The 19,887-nt window shown below is 37.4% G+C and overlaps 1 protein-coding gene across 1 annotated transcript in view; it reads right to left on the minus strand.

Annotated features, from left to right (window-relative positions):
- Nucleotides 1–12,411: 12,411 nt before the first annotated feature.
- The window catches only part of HSD17B4 (hydroxysteroid 17-beta dehydrogenase 4), a 63,150-nt gene continuing 55,674 nt past the window's right edge, over nt 12,412–19,887 (minus strand). Inside the window, exons 23-24 of the mRNA XM_030968309.1 lie at nt 14,788–14,915; nt 12,412–12,831 (exon numbers count right to left, since the gene is read on the minus strand). Of these exons, the coding sequence (XP_030824169.1) occupies nt 12,742–12,831; nt 14,788–14,915 (218 nt within the window). The 3' untranslated portion in view covers nt 12,412–12,741. The remainder of the gene's footprint in view (nt 12,832–14,787; nt 14,916–19,887) is intronic.

Below are 19,887 nucleotides of genomic sequence, written 5' to 3' on the forward strand. Positions count from 1 at the left end.
AGCTTGTACCAGCAATAGTGTGGCCAGCAAGGCCATGGCGGTGACCATCCTCCTGCCCTTGGCACTGGAGAGGTCACACCCTGAGCCCTGTGATGAGTCTCAGGTGCCTCACAACAAGGAAAACATCAAGGTGCTGGAGCACCTGTCCAGAGAAGGGCAGCGGATCTGGGCAAGGGTTTGGAGCACAAACCTCTCCACACCCTCTATTCAAATATGTCAAGGGAGGTTATAATGAGGTGGGGATCAGGTTCTTCTTCCAGGCAAAAAGCGACAATACAAGAAGAAATGGCCTCAAGTTGCACTAGGGGAGGTTTAGGCTGGATGGAAAATTTCTTCATCAAAATGATTGTCAAGCTCTGGAACAGGCTGCCCAGGGAGGTGGCTGAGTCCTCATCCCTGGAGGTATTTAAAATTTGTGTTGGTGTGTCACTTAGAGGCATGTTTTAGTTGTGCAGTGTTAGGTGTGCAGATGGATTTGATGATCTGAGAAGCATTCTTCAACCTAAATGATTCTATGGTTTTTTTCTTATAAAAAATAAAAAAACATTAATAAATGCTAAAAAAGAGTCACTAAAAACTTGATTCATAATCCAGATCAGTATGTTAAAAAACATTTCTAATGGCTTCCAGATTTTTCACCATATGAAAGCAGAGACATTGGAAACACCTCACTGTATTTGAAAAGGATTAATTAATAAATATCATTATTTTATATGGCCTAAGATTTGTTAGAAATCCTGCATTGAATATTGAAAATCTATTATACAAAATGTTTGAAATGACAGAGTAGAAAAGCATGCATAATACTGCAATAAAAATATGCCTGTCATCTAAAGACTTCAAGGGATTCTCATGGCTGCTTGGATTTTCACAGGAGTGAATCATTTACATTCTCCAAAACCAAAAGCAGAAGATTTTCCCTCTGCAGCTAAGAGCTCTGACAGGTATAATTTAATCACACCACCCAGCCTGTGACACACAGCAGAACAAATCTGACCATGTCCAGTACAGAAATGTTCATCCTGACCAGCCAGCATTCAGGCTGAATAATACTTCAGATGAAAACCACAGTTCGCTAATGGAACTATTTCAAATATGAATGAGAAAGGCATTGGAAGAGAGCATATAAATTTCATGGCTTCTTACTCCTTCAGATAAGCATCTTTTCTTCCAAGCAATGATGATCCAAGTAATTTAACAGTTAACATAAAAGTAATGTTCTTTGAATCAAAGTTATGGCAAATATAACTGTTTCTTTATCCTCTGATATGGTCAGCAACAGGAACAGTAGTGCCTTTAGGAAATGTGAGTATAGCAAAACAGGGGATGATAACATCACAGATATTGCTGCCACAAAGCCACATAACCTTGTCAACTTCATGGTTTCCATTTGCTCAATACATAAGTCAATTAAATTGATTTTACTGGAGTCAAGGAATATTAACAATTGTCATGTTAGAAGAATAGCACTGTGCAGATAACACCAATACGATGTGGCTACACCTAGCAACTAAACACCATCTCACAACAGCTCACATTGTTATACCCTCTTCCAGTTTGCTCTTAGGGTTTCATAATTTAATCCAATTTTTGATTTTTCTATCCTTCTTAAAGCAAAATATTGTGTCAATACGGTTCTCTGGAAACAACAAACTTTCAATGACTTCAAAGTCATCAGTGTATTTCTTGATCTCTGACTCTTATCAAGATGAGAGAAGTCTTCTATCAAAATATATCAATGAGAAAAGCAATTAGTCAAAAATGACTTGCAGCTTCAGAAATCTGAGAATCACCAACCTGGATTTTACTCTGCAGACATCTCAAGAGGACAAAAAAGTGCATAATTTTTCCCTGTTACCAGAAAAAAATATCATTACAAGAGGACAGAGTTAAATGTTGGCAAAATACCTTTGGAACTTACTCGGAAAGCTTCCTTGAGACAGGTGAAGCCCCAGATCACATGATTTGCAGCGTTCACCCTTGGAATAAAAGGGGCATATCTCATGTTTTCCCAGCCAGGAGATAAAAGCGAAGCAAAAACCCAGTCCCTTGTGGAGATCTAGACACTGTGGTATTTGATACAGCAGGGGCTTGGTAAGACATTCAAAATTTTGCAGCAGAAAGGATTGCTGCTGTTAACAAAGGGTATTTGAAAAAGAGTAAGGTTACATGTTTGTTTGTTTTCAGAGCAAGATTACTCATTCTCTATTGCAGCTTCTACTGTGGTCAGTTTAGTGCAATAAACTAGAGACTGGTTATCAGCAGATTTCCCTCATACATGCACTGAATCTTAAACAGAAGAAACCACGTTTAAGAACACAAGTCAGAAATGCCATGGGCTTTGTAAAAGACATTTTATCTGTGAAAATCTTCCCTCTGATCACAAAGCATGGAAGTTGTGGCTACTGAGATTTTAGCTAGAGCTGACAGGGAATTTTTCTAAACTCAGCAATGTACTAGCTCCAGTTTGATCAGATTATCTGAGTTTTATTAGCTTCTTGGGAATGCATATGGTCTTAGTGCACTGCTGCTGTTCTCTGAAGTTCATTGAACAATGACACAGGTTGTATTTCCTGCTGATACAGAGAAGAACTTCCTAAAATGCCAGAAAATTTTCATAAAGTGCACATCTCAGAGAGCCATTTTAATAAGTGAAAAATTGAAGAATAATAATTAGTAGCTTCTTCAGTGAGAAACCACCAAAATTGTTATTACCACCCACACACGGCATCTGCGATACCAGAGAATCCAAGAATTATATATACATCAGAAAGAAATCTTGCAGCACTTCAGCACCAAGACAAAATAGTCCTCGTGACTAGATTCTTTCATGTCAATCTGTCATTGAAATTACTCGTGAATTGTTAACAAATCAATCTTTCCAACAATGTAGGTATCATCTTGCTAAATAAACACTACATTTATATCTAACAGGGGAATTTTCATTCTACCTCTTGCAGGAGATTTAATGCATTCACGTTATTAATGATTCATAAACTTTCCCTTGGATTTCACTCCTGCTGCTGAAGACTCTTTTTTAAATTAGTCCTTCTGTGACAGTTATCTATGTGTCACTTTAAAGAGACGTTTTTGCAGGGCACTGTCAGCACATGGGGAAAATATTTTAAATATTTAAGAGATTATTATTAATGCAACAAAGAACATCAGAGTAATGAATGAAAAAATACAGCATTGGATCTAAAGCCTGTTTTTGCACTATTAGAAAGAAACTCCAGTCCATGCATTCCTGATACTTTCAGATGTTCTAGACCCAGTTTCATAAACTTATTACATACCTTTAGTTTTAAAAAACTGGAATTCTTACACCCTTCTGGTCTCAGAATCATTAGACCATGGCTCTCCTGAGGAAATGGGAAAGATAAAACAAACTCCTAGTTCTTTGCACAGTAGAGCAGAACTTCAGAAATTTAGTTTAAGAACATGCGCCATTCATCTGTCACATGGCATGAGCAAGTCAAGTAGATTCCATGTACCAACCTTTACTCTGATAAGTTTAAAAGTTGAGAAAATGAAGACTATGTCTACAATACCAGCAAGAAGATAAATACAGGGCAAGCACTGCCCAAGGAAACTATTAGTACCAAATCAACAACTGAATCTCCATGGAAGAGCTTTTTAAAAAGCTCTAATTAAAAAAAGCCCCTAGACATCACGCCTTTTTTTAAGATCACTGGAAACCAGATAATCAGAAAATTAAGGATACAAAATAACAGTTCTAACCTGTAGTAGCTTCAACCTAGAAGAATAATACTGTAATTACTTCAGCTTAGGAGGTATACACCTGGAACCTTTTTAATCTTAAACTTTTATCTCACTGTGTATGAATGAAAAGTAAATTTAGCATTATTACAGGGAGATGTACTGGAGGAGAGCATTAAAGTTTAAGCCCCCCAAGGAAAGCTTTCTATCCAACTGAACAGTCGAATGGAGTTAATGTTCACCTACAAATTTGTAAACCGCATTCTATAGCAGTGCTCATGAGTTCTTTCTGTCTGGCTGGATTTTTAATTAAACAAAAATTTCCAAGGATCTTCTTATCAGAGCCTGTTCTTCTGGTTCTGTGGAATGATTGATTAGCATCCCTCCACTCTTCCTTTGTAACAGTACTAGCAATCAATGAAAGCAATTATGCTTATAATAGAGTACACAGAGAAACACAAGATTTGATGACCCTTTAAAACTTCAATTATCCCAGTAGCTAAATAATATTGCTAGAACACTCTATCTGTATTAATGATTTATACTGCTGGCCAGTCCTACTGTGCTTAGCCACTTGCTGCACTAATTAGACAAGGTTACCTAGAGTTTCTGGCTTTCCACACGTTTTTGGATAACAGAACATTGCCCTCACAGATTTTTGGTGGGTAACAACTGGTAGCATTGTGCCTGTTACTGTGGTTTTATCAGAACATTATTTCATCTTTTAGCCATAAAGAATACCATGAAAGCAATATTGATATCCCAATTGCACAAGACACAAATACCATTTCTGGACAAGAAACACATTTTCCATCATCATTTAATTGTTAAGAAGTGGTTACACAGAAGGCAGGACTGAAATGTGTGTTCAGATGAGAGACCTGCATCTACATTTATGGTGGATTTTACCACATGGATCTCAAAACTTTAAGCAACGTATTTCATGCTTTCCATACCTCATGAACCTGTGAGAAGCACATAGAGATACTTAATTTCATGCAGAGAATAGATCTGTGCCTGAAATAACTAAAACTTTGGCTTCATTTGCCTACTCTCCTTCTCTCCAGCTCCCTCCCCATGCCTTGAATGCCCAGATGAGCTCCCAATTGCCAAACAGATGAATCAGAATGGGTTTTAACTGGCAGCCTCAAGATCGCCATCTGAGATTATGAGGACACTTTATATATATTTTAATACCACTCCAAGCATCAAAGAAGGAATTGGCATGAACATGTTCCTTTGTATGTACATGCAGGGTACACACAAAGTTAAAGTATTAATTAATTCCAATCTACATAGCAATGCCGGTTAATAAAATCAGAATTTCAAATTGTATACATTTGCATATTCCTTCATGACCACCAAAAAAGGCATAAAAGTAGATTGTTTAAAGGTGCATTGCTGCTTGGAGTTAAAGAGTGATAATACAGTGGTTTTGATGAGCAACTAAGCCTTATATACAGCATTGAGTTTACTGATTACTGATAACATCCATGCCCATCTTTTTATCAGCTGAATCTCACTAAATTATAATTGCAGAACTGTCACCTGAGAAGTTTAGTACTGATAGTTCTCAAAGTGGTTTGTAGTGCCATGATGACTTCAGTTACTTTACACAACACTTGCCTTGCTCCAAAATAACCTTTCAAATGCCCTTAAATGCTAAAACTGCAGGAAAAAAGTATTAGAAGAAAATGTGAGAAGTACTGTCTGCCCTAGGTCTTCTCTGGTAGCAGAACCAAGTGGCCAGGAATCCCACAAGTGGTTTGAAGACAGGATTTTCTTCAGTCCATTATCAGCCCTGTGCAAATTCACTAGAACTTAAAATATTTTGTTGTCTACTTTTAGTTGCCCTTCATGCAACAACTCTAAGTCAATCAAATCAGTGACTACACCATCAAAGTGCAGACTGGTTCTTTCAGGAATTACTTAAAAATAAGGGCAAATAACATAATGTAGCATGCCTTTTGGTTGCCTCTGTCAATCACTTAGCAACAGAGTGACAGAGAGCTCCATAAAATAGACATGTTAAACCTCTTGGAGTAAAGAGCATAGAAAAGATGTTTAGAGACAAACTCTTCATGACAGCTAAATTTGTATGAAAGCAGGCTTTGCACATACCACCTAGAAGTGTTTTTAAATCCAGGACCCCACTGTGGCTTTCATTTTTGGTCTCTTCTGAGGGGGAAAGAGCAAACTCTGTGGGAGTACTGTTAGCTTGGTATGGGTTAAAGGTCTCCATTTTCATCTACTTAAAATAGTATTTTATCAGCCCTCAAAACCAATGTTCTATGCAATTTTTATACTAGCTACAAAATCTCAGAAACCATGAAAGCTTCTGACAGACTTATGAAATTCTGAGAAGGCACTTAAGAAAAATTACTGTCTAACTGGATGTAGCAATACATTTACTATTGGAGCTTAGAGCTGAAACACACATAAATTGCATTACAATCGTGTGAGTCCAAAGCTGTTATAGGAGAACTGTTACATGAAGAGCTATGAAGATACATTACAGCCTCTGGTGTCTAAACCACTGTGAAAAATAATTTCCTTAGGTCTCCTAGACCTTCACTAGAAAGATTCCCTGTGTGCTGCAGACTCTCAGCTACCTTAGTAAGACTCTCTACTACAGTTACAGAAACTGCCATAAATAAATGAAAATTCCTTCACTAATCATAGTCCTGCTAGGAAATAGCAAGAGGCCCTCACATGATCTCACACCATCAAGCAGGGATTTGATTAACTGAGCCCTTGTCCTCTGATGAGTGGTTTCAGCAGCTCTTTTTGGAATACTGGAAAATTAAATAAAAGCATGTCATTCTGACTGTAAATTGTTATCTCCTTACAAAATAAGGTATTTTGATAATAAACAACACTGGCCTCAGATTCTGACAATGAAAACTACTGAAATTGCAAGCTCATTAAGTGGCCTGAAATTAATCAACACACTCGAAGTTGCAAAAGGCATGCAGATACACATATCTTTTTTGAAAACAGAACAAAACCCCCCAAAATCTCACATTAACTTTGAATGACCACAAATGTTTTATTTTCCTCCAGTTATGAGTAAGATCAGTTATCAGAAGAATTTTGTAAAGCGAAACTGGACCTTAGTCAGTGTTGACCATTAGCAGCCTCAGAGATAGATGATTTCTGGGCATTCACTTAAGCCATCTGAATCAGTGTTGTGCATCGCAGACCACACAGGGAACATATCTCCACATTTTAAAGCCTTCTTTTTCAATTCAGAAAAAGAAAAATGACAAGTGGTCATGACAAATCATTTTTCCTCCTGTTCTACATTTACAGTTTTGCTTGTTGTCCTTGGTCACACATGTAAAAACAGACTGAAAAAATAATAGAAAATTAATTTAAAGTATCTTTTGAACTAGGAAAGTTGTATTTTTCCTGATACAGCCCTCAGGTGGACTCATTTTGTCTTCATGAAAAAAGAAACACCTAAAAACCCCACATGTATTATTACATTCAGTCAGAAACTCTGCTACCTTTTATCATCATTTCCTAACAGGATTACAAGGCTCTCAGCACCAGAGCTGTTATGAGCTCAGATAAGGTTACAGCAGATATCCATTGCATTTCCCATTGTCCATGAAAATCAGGCTGAGATTCATGCAGCTGAAGGCTGAACTGTGCAGAGCACAGACCAGCTCTGGGCAGAAGAGAAGGAGAGGCTGGGGAGCTGGGAACAGAAAGGTCAGGGAGCTCCAAGAGTGGTCAGGCAGCTCCACGAGCCTCATGGTCTTCATCTCAATGGAGAGACTACGAGTGAAGAACAGCACACAAAGAGCACTGTAAGAGGCAAAATACTTGTGTACTGCTTTGAAATCTAACCCAGGCACATTGATTGAAAGAGACAGCAACTCAATTTCTATTTTGTATGTGTAGTTGCTGTCCTAATAATTTTGGAAACACTAACTAGATTGTAGACTTCAACTCTAGTGTGAGATGAGTATGATTCCTTTCTTTTTCTTTGTAAATGTGCAGGAACACGAAACTATTTGGTTAGAGAACGCAAAGAAACCTCAACAACTCATTACAAATGTTTGTTTAGCATTTACAGTAACATACTCTTTTTTTGTGTGGGCAGCAGTTAGAAACACAAACTGAGATAGCAACACAAACTTACGTCCACTTATTCCCTTTTTTTTCTTAGTTCACAGTAGTGCTGGAATCATAACTGTAAGACTTTTACGGCAGCTTCACTTGTCATGACACTGGGTGAGATCCAGATGAAATCTAGGTTACCACAATGGGGTTTTCTTTCCCATTCCAAATCCAAATCTTCATGAACTACTGACTGCTACATTAACCTATGTTCATACTTCTGACATGCCTTCACAAGACAACTGGCAAAATGCAAGAAGAGCACAGGCAGGAAAAGGGAAAGAGGAAGAACTGGTTAAAAAGAAATGACAAATTCCGTACACCAACTTGATGATATTTTTCAAAAACTATTTTATGACTGTATGAGATTATATGCTTCTATAATTAGAAATTCAGAAACATTTAATCTTAACTTAAATGATATATTTATTCAAATGTGGGTATTCTCAATTGTTCTTTCAGCTTATGTAATTTTTGATTCCAGTGGAAAAAAGGCACTTGACATCATCAGGGCAAATGTAGCATAGGGAAATATAAGGAAATTAGTATTCTAAAATGGCTCTTAGAAAGATGCACACACCATTACACCATATAATTGAGACAATTTCACATATTATTATATCTTGCTTGATTCTATCTTTGAGACACAGTGACCTTTCAATATGTGATTTTAGTTAGCAGACAATGGGAACTTTGATAGTATTTACTGAGAGACACAAACAGATCCACCTCTCAGAGCTCAGCCTGCCCACTCATCTAAGATCTTGTCATGCCAGTTTAGTGAACAGATTTTTAGGCATATGAAACATTTGTATTGTATCATGAGGGTAGTATTGAAGTCATATAAATGAAACCACATTCATAGTCTACTTTATTCTTCCTAATTGACTTCATACCTGCTGATGTCTGGTGCTTTTTAGGTCAGTCTGCTGAAGAAACAGCCTGAATGACAAAATTTCTTACTGCAGATGAATTGTGGAGAAGTCATTCTCACACAAGTAGGAAGAAATCTGCCCCAACTGAAGTAGAATTAAAAAATCCATAGCAGGAATGTGGAGATATTAATATTTCCTTTTCTCCTGGCTTAAGCAAGATCTTTGTTCATGCTAGGAGGCTGTGTTATGTGAAAATGAAGTCATGACCTTCTGAATGCTACTCTGCCGCCAGGCATTGTGGAAGGAAATAGAAGACATAACTTCAGCAACATTAATCTCTGTTGGGGTATATTGCATTATATTAGAGAGTCTTTTCTTTAAAAAAAATATATATTAAAGTATTTTAAAATGCCCATTTATCCACCTTAGAATACCTTATTTATTATATCACTGCATCCTCCAGTTTCATAAAGCTTTTTAATTTAACAAAATAACTCCTGACTGATAAAGGACCTTTTACAGGGAATGCTACCCAATGAACTAGAATACAAATAACCATTAGGAGTCAGCTCCTCTAATTGGGGGTGGGAATAAGCCTTAGAAGAGACAACATCCAAGTTCCTCTGCCTGAAATTGGTCAAGTATACCATTCTCTCATGCCTCTGCTCCTCCCCACTTTTATCATTTTAATATTCTCTGAATATGAACACACTTGTCAACTTTTAAAAAAGCTGTTAACTGTAATTATTGATGGTAGCTGGAAGGTGTATTGAACTCCTTTGAAACAAACTAATTAAGAACAATTCCACTGACTAGAAAGCATAAACTTTCCCCATTCGCTATTACTGCTCCCCTCCTTTAATTAGAAAAACCATAAATGACTGAAGAGGACGTATGTCAGTGGAATCACAATTTACTTTTTGGAGGATTGCAAGCCAGCGGGAAGACTGCAATGAGTGTAAAGAGAAGGGAAAAGAGAAATAAAATGATACTATGCCATGTGTAGCAGTTACTCAGTTATTCCAGAAAGATGAACAACTGAATTCTTATGTCAGTGTCATGAAATCTGAAGTCCAGACTTTACATTCATGTCCAGGCCACACCTTTTTCATACTATTAATCCAAACACTGTAAGGCACATATGGCAGTTCAGGACAGACAATCTTCTATTCTACATTAAAGAGATAATATGCACTACTAAAAATCTTACTGCTAAAATGCTTGCAAAAGCCTCCTTATTTTCTACTAAATTTTGCAGTCTTACTGAAGAGTTATCTGAGCTGCTTGGTAAACAAGTGTGGTTTTGCAATCCAAGGCACTCATTGCTGGCAAAGAATATTCAAAGAAGCAGCTATCCTGAAAGGAAAGGGTGTTTCATAGTTGCATGTCTTTAGGACCTGCCACTACAGAGGTATTTTTTCAGGGATATGATAAGAAAGGTCTCCAAAACCACTCCAGACAAAAGAGACATGAAATATTTGAATACACAATACCCTGAATCAGGAAGACTGTTCTAGATGAAAGCAGCTGACAATAATCCACGCTCAAACAACCACCTTCCAAACCGGCCAACATTTCTGTCCATGGATTCTCATAAAAATACTGAGTTTACTACTTGTTCTTGAGAATACTACTCCTAAAAGCCAGTAACCATAAACAGGCAGTTTCCAAGTACTAGGAAGAAAATGAAAGCCAAACCTTCCAAACCACACCATGTATATATTTAACACAGCAAACTGACCTTACCTGCAGCAGTAAGCAGGTCAAGTTACTAACTAGCATCAGCTAACTAGAACATTCTTAGGCTAAATAAATAAATTGGACTAGAAATAAAATCAACATGCCAAAATAATCAATAGTGGCTACTGAGGCCATAAAGCAGATGAAATAATTAAACACCTGAGTTAAATTCCTAAAAAAGAGTCTATCACAATACTGAGAGGTGTACTCAGGTAGCCTGGGTATGCAAAAGGAAGAACAGGACTTTCTGTTCCACTCAAGGTTAACATCTATGACCAGTTCACTGTGTGGGAGAAAGCTGAAGCCAGAGTAAAGATCTATCCAGCTGAAACTATGCAGGGTAGAAATTACAAGAGTAGCTATAAATCTTTCAACCTCAACCAACACATACCAAGACATTTTGTAAAATTATGTTCTTTTGTTATCTCCAACCTGTTAAACTGCAACAAATTTCAGTATTACCAATTTTCCCCATCTGAATATTTTTGCTTAACTTAAATAGAGGAAAGAAAAAAACACTTACTAACACTCTGTTCCTTCACTGTGAAGCAGTACTTTCAGATTTCAGGCTATTTATGAGGTTGAGGTAAAAAAAAACCCACACCTGTTGAGAATTATCAAAACAATGTAACGTGCAACAATTACCATATTCTTATATGGATGTATTGGTAATTGCTTTCCTAGTCTCACAGTTAGTTACTCACTGTTCCTTTTTCTTTAATACACATAGTTTTACAGCAGTATATATAGATTTATAGGCAGGAAATATGCACATAAAAAAACAGGGGCTTTGGTGTACCAAGTTCATGCATAAAATTACAAAGCTGAAATCAATCTCTCTTTCTCATACAATTTCTTCAGGGAAACTAAAAAAGATTCTTTCACCTATTTGACACAAACCTGCTTGATAAACAGAAACTGTGCAGTACAGGCAATTATTAAGTCGTATTATATATGAAAATGACTGCTATGAAAAAAGTAAATGGTAAATGGTAAAAGGACATTTCTTCCATAATTTCTACTTGATGGCCTCTTTAAGATGGCAAACTTCTTATTTGTTCTGTTTCTCATCTCTTCATGATGTGAATTACATGAGATACTTGTTGACATACTTTATGTTTCTCCACCTGAAACAAAGCATGTCTGAGAGTACAGCTGTGAAGAAATAAATTTATTGAGAATATGACTTAGTATTAGAACATGTACAATTTAGTCTCCAACTGTCAAGCTCATCTGCAGCCTCACAAGGTTCTTTAATGGCTATAGTCTGCTCACAAAGTTAGGGAATGGAAGTTTTGGCACAAAAACAACCCAAAGAATTAAAAATTTCATTTTCTAAAAGATCCTCTGATCAAGAAGAAAAGCCTCAGATGGTCTGAATTCTTCCATCTCCAAAAAGTAACACAACAGAACACACCTAAGGTGAAAAAAAGATAATGTTGGTCATTTCGATAAAATCAAATTTCCACGTGTTCGTGTGACAATCTGTGATTAAGAGCATACATTCTTTAGGAATACATATGGCTAGAGATGCTAACTCAGTTCTGGCCATAGGTTCAAAATGAGAAATTCACTTCCATCTTTCCCTTTTGCCATGATGCCAGCCCTCAAGAGAGTGAATTTACATAAAGATCAGTCTGGTTCTAGTGATGGACTTTGGTGCAGTGTAATGCCTCTCACATGAAAAAGCTTCCTCTAGACACTAAATGTTAACCACTTTGTGATTTACAAGAGTAACATATGAAAATGGCTAATCAATATGGGTTCCAAAGTTCCAAGAGGTTTTTTTCTGCATAATGACACGATGTAATTTACTTCCATCTTCCAGTTATTGTGACACAATCATGAGAGCTTGAGACAAAAACTATTCTTTTAAACAATAAACCAGACAGACTCGCAGAAGCTAAGTCTAAGGCAAGATGAATGAAGACTGACAGACACATAAAAGGAGATATTAATGAAGTCTATTTGTTTAATTTTCTTCAGAATTAACATAGAAATATATGCTTCTTTGTAAGAATTAAATACATTTCATTTAGATAAAGATGTGCAATCAGAAAAGTATGATTCTCTATCATTGCTGAGAAACTAAAAAGGGACAATAATAACAGTTATTTTCACTTTGTAACTTCTGTCTACAGCAATTAAATCAGCTTGCGTATTAGCAGTATAATGAATCAGTACATTGATGTTAACTAGTCTGCAAATCACTGGTTCTGAACTAATTGAGTTTCAATCTTCTACAGTTCTTCACTGCCGTGGTAGATGATCAAGCAGTTCAGAGTTTGGCATTGTCTTTCAGGATCGTTTCCAGTTTCTGGCTCAGCATGATGTTCCCCTTCACTTTTAGTTTACCAGAAAAGAATGCCTAAAAAAAACCAGAAGGGAAAAGCATGTATTCAACTGTTTACTAACAAACCAAAGAGTCACTAGAACAAAATAAGAAGCCAAAGAATTGTTGTTTAGCACTCAGGAGAAAGCCTTCAGTGCACAATGCTTAACTGGTTATCAGTTATTAAAAAAACCTGTTCAATTCTAATACCATCCACAACCAGATTTTTTTATCTATAGTGCAGACAAGACCAACGCTGTCACTCATGGGAAAAAATTAAATAAAATAAACACAAAGCAACTTCAGTGGCCTCTGTTCCCTTTCCACATATAGCACAGAGCATTTCTCCAACTGTAAGAAAAATGCCTTCACAGAACTTGATGGCAAAAGTTCAGCAGGGCACAAAAAATAAAGCTCCCAGCATCATCCCCTCACACTACAAATATCCATATTTCATTATAAGAAATGAAAAAATGGAATGAAAAGGCTATATAATGAAAATTGAAGACTAATGAAAATGTAAGCTACACACTCAAATTCCTACCAAATACAAACATATACTTGCACAATGTATTACACACATATTCCAAAGAAATGCAATGGCTTTATATATAGCATATTACAACAAACAGGAAATAAGCAACATTTTGTTGCATTTGCAAAGTCATAAATCAATCAGTATTTTTCACTTCAATGCTGGTATATTACATTTTTATTCTCCCTACTTCAAAGACCCTGCTTCAATCTAGTTCGTATTTTTTTAAAACTAGTTTTGCTTCACAATGGCTTTGCAGTTTGAAAGCCCTTTGAAAGTTCCTTAAATGTTCTTTTGCATAGCTCCATTGGCTTGAAATACATTCAAATAAAGAATAGAGAGAGCAAGCAGAAAAGAATTTGAATAGATCCTTTGAGCTTCTTTAGATGGAAAACTTCACAGAAACTCAAAGGAAACACTAATGCCTAAACACAGATGATGTTCCTGAATTGCAATCACTGTTCTTTAGCATTCTGATGATTACACATCAATATCTTGTTTGTTTATGCTTTATGCCTGCTGTATACAGAGGGTCACAAAGGATTTTACTCATGTGGTATGTAAGACTTATAAAAAACATTCACCATGATCATTAGTCTCCAATTTACAATCAAAGTCTCCAACAACTTCTGCTTGAGATCAAAGAAAATGAACTGTTTGATACATGATGAGCTTAATTAAAGTTTTCACTTGCTCAAGCTTTAATCTGTAAGCTGACATATTAAATTTGTGACAGTTTAATTTACTTTTACACAAGGCATTTTTATTAGTAAAATTAGTCATTTTAAGCTGTTGATTACTACAAGAAGCTAAAAGTGCAGACCCAGATTATAGACCTTCCTTAAATCTGCATTTCCCTGAAAAATATCCTAATTTAGGTAAATTTTGACCATCTAAATGCATGCATTGTCTTGACATTTCTCCGTGCTGCACTACTAGCAATAACTCAGACCACTGCAACAAACATCAACTTCCTGCAACATGACAATCAAAACAGCCTGAATGATCAAACTGACAAGCCTAAACTGGCAAACTGTATACTGTAAGTACCAGGAAGTAAACAAACTCCTAACTTTGCACTGCCAGGCTTTATGTCACAGAATCACAGTATACTCTAAGTTGGAAGGGACCCAGAAAGATAATCTAGTCCAACTCTAAAGTGAATGGCCTGTACAGGTATTGAATCCACAACCCTGGTGTTATCAGGGCCCTGCTTTAGCCTTTTGTGGTTATCTTTGTCTTAAGATAATAAAGATGGCATAAATGCCCCCTCACCCTTCTGGCTAATTCAGTATAAGGTACTGATGTGCTTATACCTCATATGACTCTGGTCTCCACTGTCAAAACATCCCAGGGTTTAGGATTTCAGAATGCAAACAGTCATGAACCACAGCTTGATGTAAGGCAACTAATGTGTCCACATACAAGAGAGTAAGTCTGTGACACCCAGGCTTTACCTTTTGGGGGTTGATCTTTTGTTGTACCACATCCATGAAATCCTCATCCGAGAGAGTGAAGGTAGTGTCAGCAGAATTTCTGGCAGGTCCTTGATACACTGCTCCAGAGCCATTCTTTAAGTCAATTGCTGAGAAGCAAGAGCAAAGACAGATTAATTTCAAAATAAAGATAAAAGTTTCAGGCTTAAGAACAGTGCTCTCCTTACCTATTATTATAAAGCACCCAGTCTAAACTATCAGCTATCAGCTACACAGAAAATAAATGAGGTATAATTCTTCTTCATCAATGAAAGAAAATAAAAAATTATTCCTGTACTGAAGGCGAGGGTGTTTACAGCAAGGACTTCAAAATTCTTGCAGCGATGGTAAATCTATTTTTGAATGACACCTAAGATGCACAAGGTATTAATTAGTGCACTAACTGCAAAAACGTTCAAGTTAGTAATGAAGCCCCAAAGTTCAAAAGCAGCATCCTGTAGTCAGACAAGGCAAATGTAGTGGTGTTCAAACACACTGCCCATTTTCCCTGGTCTGTGCCCCAGGCAACACAATATAGCTAGCCTATTCTGCTTCATGCAAGGAGTGTTTAAAGCCTTGCCAATTATCTGTCTTTCTCTCCTGGAAAGACGAAAATTCCTCCAAGTGTCTGTAGCTTCAGTGTGTTCTTTTCCCACACCAAATGACCTGCCACAATAATCTACTACAAAGCTAATACCATCAGGTACTGTGTCATTTGTTTAGAAGAGTATTTTGACAGGATGTGCTCTGCTGAGTCATCCTCAGATTTTGCGAATTCCTGTCTTTCCTTTACACCTTTGCCTCTTGATCAATCACGCCCCCATCCCACACATTATTCATGTGGATATTCCCGTAATAACATGGCACCTCTAATCACAGAATCATGGATAACAGGTAGTTGCTCTTCATGGACAAATTTTAAGGCCCTTTTCTTAAAATGGAGCTTTATTTCTGCATAAGATATCTTATGTGCCACTTTTTCCAAATAATTTCTTGACAGAGTAAGGGGAACTGCAGAAACTGGGAGTAGCTTTAGTGTATTTAAGTCTTTCATTTTCTGAAATCTGCTTCAAGCAATATTTATCTAGTTATGGCAGAAGTAGAAGGGGACTTAAGTATACAACATTGCTCAGTGAGAAGTGACATATTGGATTATTATTTTCCAGTTGATCTTAAGGTAAATTATAAATCCTGGAACAGATTTAATGCATATCACTAACTTCAAGCAATATGGGAAGAAATTTAAAAAGGTTACTGAGCACTAGATGAATTATCTGTACATTTGTGTTTGTGGGTAGGGGCTGTGTAACAACATCCTTGTGGCCCAAACCAGATACTATATAATCTAACATACCTGAGCCTTTAACATTGCTCCTGTAGGTTATGCAGGAACAGACTATTATTAAGAAACAAAAATCAAAAAAATCATCCACTGAATTGTGAAATGCAAGCCACACACACCAACTGAAGTCTGAGAGTGGATACCAGCTTTCAGATTAAGTTAACCAGTGCTTTTAAAATACTCCTCTACCCAAATGCTGCTAATGTTAAGCACCATACTAGTGTAGCCAAACTGCTCCCTTGGAGACAAACAGCGAGGTCAGCAAGCATTACAGATTAATTCACAAAACACAGACATGGTGTCTAGGATGCCCAGAGTTTCTAGCCAACTGTTTTGAATTACTTCTGGACCTTAGCAATCCCTTTTTGTATTTCATTCTGCTGGCATTAATATTTTTTTCCTGTCCCTACCATTCCTACAGTGCTCCAGAAGGGAGCCAGATACTGAAAGCCTGACATACCGTCTCCCAAGACACAACTGCTCATTCTTCACTAAGTACTGGCTGAAAAGAAATTTTGATATACTTTATTGATAATAGTGATCCATCAGTCTCACCAGTGTCTAGTGTTTAGATGACAAGAACAATTAAATAGGTGTAACGGCTCAGTAAAGTTCTCACAACCCTTAAGTTTTATTTTGAATATGGTGCATAATTAACAGCTGTTACATTGTTGTACATTAAGATATTACTTAACATTATTACAGTCCTTGTTCTCCTTCTCCATTTCCTAGCCAAATCCCAAGACCATCATTTACCGTCAATATCTACAATTAACACTAACCTCTCAAAGCACAACCACATCTTTAACATTGCATAATCAAGGCACCCATAATCAAGGTAAATCTTTCATGTTTACAGAATCACAGCATGATTAAGGTTGGAAAAGACCCACTACCTTAACAACTAGACCCCAGCACTAAATACCACATACAGCAGTTTCTTGAACACTGCCAGGGATGGTGACTCCACCCTGTCTGTGAATAAATTTCTCCTGATGTTCAACATGAACTTCCCATGCTGCAGTCTGCAGATTTTCTTCTCGTCCTGTCACTGGCTGTCCTGTCCCAGAAGCAGCAGGAGAAGCCAACCCCCACCTGGCTACAGCCTCCATCCAGGCAGTTGTACAGAGCAGCAAGGTCTCCCTGAGCCTCCGTTCCTCTGGGCTGAACAACAGCAGCTCCCTCAGCTGTTTCTCACAGGACTTGTGCCCCAGACCCTCCCCCAGCTCCGCTGCCATTCTCTGGACTCACTTCACCACCTTAAAGTCTTTCTTGTGAGGGGCCCAGAACTGGACATAGCACTTGAGGTGTGACCTCACCAGTGCCACGTACAAGGGGACAGTCACTGCCTGGTCCTGCTGGTCACACTATTGCTGATACAGGCCAGGATGCCACTGGCCTTCATGGTTACCTGTGCATACACTGGCTTCAGCCAATTGTCATCTAAAACCTCAGATATTTTTCCACTGGGCAGCTTGCAGCTTTCCAGCCACTTTGCCCAGCCCGTGGCACTGCCTGGGGGTGTTGTGACCCAACGGCAGGACCTGGAACTTGATCTTGCTGAACCTCATCCAATGGTCCTTGGCCCATTGATTCAACCTGCCCAGATCCCTCTGCAGAGCTTTCCAACCTTCCAGCAGATCAACACTTGCACCCAAACTGGTGTCAGCTGTGTAAGGGCTGAGGGGACACTCAATTCCCTCATCCAGACCAACAACAATGATATTGAAGATAATAGACAGGACTGGCCCCAGTACTGAGCCCTGGGGAGCACCACTTGTGACTGGCTCCACCACTCCCCAGGCCCAGCCATCCAGCCAGTTTTTTACCCAGCAAGGATTATGACTGTCCTGTGGACTGCCACTTTTCCCAGGAGAATCCTGTGGGACACAGTGCCAAACGCTTTGCTGAGGTGAGTCACCTGGTAGTAAAAGGAGACCATATTGGTCAGCCAGGACCTGCCCTTTCTACACCTGTGCTGGCTTTGATCCTGGCCCCTTGGTTCCCAGATGTGCTGAGTGATCACAATCAAGATGGTCTGCTCCATAACCTTGCTGGGTACCAAGCTCAAGATGATCACCCCAAATCCTGAATCCCACCTCGAGGTAATCCTTACTAGTTACTAGAAATTCTAAGTAAAAAAAAACCAAGGAAAAAAAAAAAAGAAAAAGAAAAAAGAAAAGGACCGATCTAGTGGTACATTCTTTTCCCCAAAATGTCAAAAAGGTTATTTCCACTTCCTCTAGATTCTTTTTAAAGAACATTAAGATTTTTGATAAGGAAGAAAAAAATGAAAAAAAACCTAAGCAGCCACAAAAGCAAAGCACTCTGACAACAAAACTGTCTTTTCTATAAAAACACAGAGAACAAACAATAAAATTATTGTTACTTGATCCATCCCTTTTCATAGGCTTCATCATAAATGAGCTGACCTCTCTAATGCAAATAGTTAAAAAAAAAAGTGCCACTGTGGAGAAAGAGTGATCCAAAATATATCAAAATATATCAGATATTAGTATTTAGCGAAGGAAAGTAATTCCCCACTTTATAAAGAATGAAAAACTACCACAAAAACTTGTTCATTCAATTTTTTTGCGAGGCAAAAAAACAAACAGAAGGATTAGAAACATACACAATCCACTTTCTTCCCTCCTGACCTACACCTAGGCTAGAATACTGAAAATACAATTCAGACTAAACTAGAGCACTAGCTCGGGGACAAATAAACTAGCAATGAAAGAAAGAAGCTGAATTCCAGAACATGTTCCAAACATTAGAGCAGAAAAATCCTAGCTTTTCAATGACCAGAGAGAGTGCCCTCTTGTTTATCCTCTGGAATATATTCTATTACACATCTGGCAGAAAAGTAGAATCAAGAAGTTTGAGTGAATGAAATGCTAGTTTTCCTTTAAATTTTTGCTTTTACTTCGATGCATAGGTGTTTTATTACATTAATTAAAATTTATTAATTATTATCATCAAAAAGATGATGCTGTCAGAGATAAAATAAAAATAGGAGAAAATTCACATATATAGGACTCAAAACACTAGATAAAACAGTAGACATTGACATTTTATAGCAGGTTGCCAAAAACCTAAAAACCTAATATTTGGGGTAAGAATTTTTCTTTTTACTTTGAAGAGTGCCTTACCCTTTTCTAGGAGAAAAATACTAACCGACTTTATTTTTAGTTTGGTTTGTGTTTTATTCTGCTTTACAGTGGATAAGTAAGGGCAATACAAGACTCAACTGCTAACCAAATAAAAAACAGGTATTCTTCATTGTCTGAAGTCATATTGCATCATAAATTATTGAGCAATTTCACTTTAATTTATCAGCTGTTTACAACCAACTACATGTAACAATTTCTCCCCAGTTCTCATAACAAAGTTCTATTCTTCTGAGAACTGGAAAGGAACAGAAACATCTCCTGCCTTCAACACATGAAGAAAACAAGCAACAGATGGGCAAACTCTTCTAAGTGCTCTTCTGGAGTGCCATCAACTATCAGCCAACAGACCTCAACAGCACTACCTTTTCTCTATGGAAAGCAAAGTTGAAATGAAACCTTAACCCTAAAAATAAAATTTTAAAAAAATTTTATAATGCCTGAAAAAAAAGGCTATTGTTGTATAGTAATACATAATGCAGGAGGGAGCAAAGCATGCTTCAGGTAGTGAAGCAAACTGGAAAAAGCTAGGGTGGGTTATCAATTAAGATTTTTGTTAAAAAGTGAAGG

Source organism: Camarhynchus parvulus, chromosome Z (assembly GCF_901933205.1).
Source record: "Camarhynchus parvulus chromosome Z, STF_HiC, whole genome shotgun sequence".
Taxonomy (NCBI): Eukaryota; Metazoa; Chordata; class Aves; order Passeriformes; family Thraupidae; genus Camarhynchus; species Camarhynchus parvulus.